Below are 1,634 nucleotides of genomic sequence, written 5' to 3' on the forward strand. Positions count from 1 at the left end.
TGACTCCTGGAGTTGTGACGACGTAAGAAAAAATTCATTTATTACGATCGAATAATAAAAAAACTACCCTCGAAACAGACTTTTTTTAACCCCTCCCCTTCCTAAACTTTATTAATTTATTAAATAATAAAATATATATATATATATTAATCAAAACTTTGACAAGTTTGAATATAAAAAAAAAAAAAAATTATTAATTACTCATATCGAGTAATAAAAAAAAAATTCAAAGTTTTCTCTTATATATATATGGATGACTTTTATATTAAAAATATAATTTATTAACTAATAAAAACAAATAATAATAATAATAATAATTAATTAAGTTAATTGAAAAGTATTTTTGAATATGTTCCCATTTTGTTTGTTGTCGGTGTAAGGTAATATTATGATTTTTTTTTAAATTATTATTATTATTATTGTTGGTTTCAGGATGATTTTTTTCCTTGCCGTCAGCGTGACAGCAACAATAATAGTCGTGGAAAGATTAGATGGAATTTGGGATAGAACACTTTTGGCTGGTGTCACATCCGTTGAAATATTATTATCACACATTGTTCTAGAAGCTGGTGTGATTTGCCTTCAAGTACTCGAAGTTATAATATTTGTTTTTTTTATTTTCGGTATGCCCTGCGTCGGAAGTTATTTAGACATTGTTATTCTTTTAATACTTCAAGGTTTTTGCGGAATGTGCGGAGGTAGTAGCAGAAGAAATTTTTTTTTTTTTTTTTTTTTATTAAAAAAATGATTAACAACAAACAAAACCTTTCATTTTTTTTAGGATTTCTCGTATCGGTTTCGTGTAATTCCGTAACGACATCAAATTTTGTTTCGATGGGTAGTTTTTATCCCGTACTTATTTTTTCCGGTCTTTTATGGCCCATAGAAGGTATGCCCAACATATTGAAAACAATATCCATAGGTATGCCGACGACATATGCGACACTATCGATGAGAAACATTATGGAAAAAGGATGGACACTAACAAGAAGTTACGTTTACGAAGGTTATTTAATATCAATATTATGGATATTTATTTTTTCAACTGCGAGCATTTTAGTTGTTAAAGCGAGAAAATGATTATTTGAAAATCGTCCTCCATATTGTTTTTTTTTTTATAAATATATGACGTAATAAATTTTTTTTTTTTTAAATTCTTTCCGTTAAATTTGCTTACTTATTTAATATTTTCCGATCGATAATTATTATTCCACATGTAATTATAAGTAAAACCTTGAACGTTAATATTATTATTATTATTAGTATTATTTATTGTGTTTGTTTGTCGTTTGTACTTTTCGAACTCTTTTTAATTTAAATACTAGCGGATTTTATTTTTTTTCAAATAGGGAAATGCGATAATAACCTTAGGAAAACGCAACGATAATCTATGATAAAACCTTGAGAGAGAGAGAGAGAGAGTGTGTGTGTGTGTGTGTGAGAGAGAGAAATAAAAACGAGTTAATTAATAAAAATGTTTCATGAAGTTGTTTTAATTGAAAACGCTAAAAAGCCCATCCTTACATACATAAATAAATAAATAAAATTTTTTTGGTGTAATTAAAAAAGAAAACCTTTAAATTTTCAAAACAATGAATTTTATTCATTTCTTGAATACCCTCCCCTCCCCTCTC

The 1,634-nt window shown here is 26.8% G+C and overlaps 1 protein-coding gene across 1 annotated transcript in view; it reads left to right on the top strand.

Annotated features, from left to right (window-relative positions):
* Phum_PHUM433420 (Sulfate/thiosulfate import ATP-binding protein cysA, putative) overlaps positions 1–1,080 on the top strand; it is a gene marked incomplete at both ends in the record, with an annotated part of 4,370 nt that extends 3,290 nt beyond the window's left edge. Inside the window, 3 exons of the mRNA XM_002429413.1 lie at positions 339–375; positions 433–698; positions 782–1,080. Of these exons, the coding sequence (XP_002429458.1) occupies positions 339–375; positions 433–698; positions 782–1,080 (602 nt within the window). The remainder of the gene's footprint in view (positions 1–338; positions 376–432; positions 699–781) is intronic.
* Between the last annotated feature and the right edge of the window lie 554 nt (positions 1,081–1,634).

This window comes from Pediculus humanus, genomic scaffold (assembly GCF_000006295.1).
Source record: "Pediculus humanus corporis 1103172108202 genomic scaffold, whole genome shotgun sequence".
NCBI lineage: Eukaryota > Metazoa > Arthropoda > Insecta > Psocodea > Pediculidae > Pediculus > Pediculus humanus.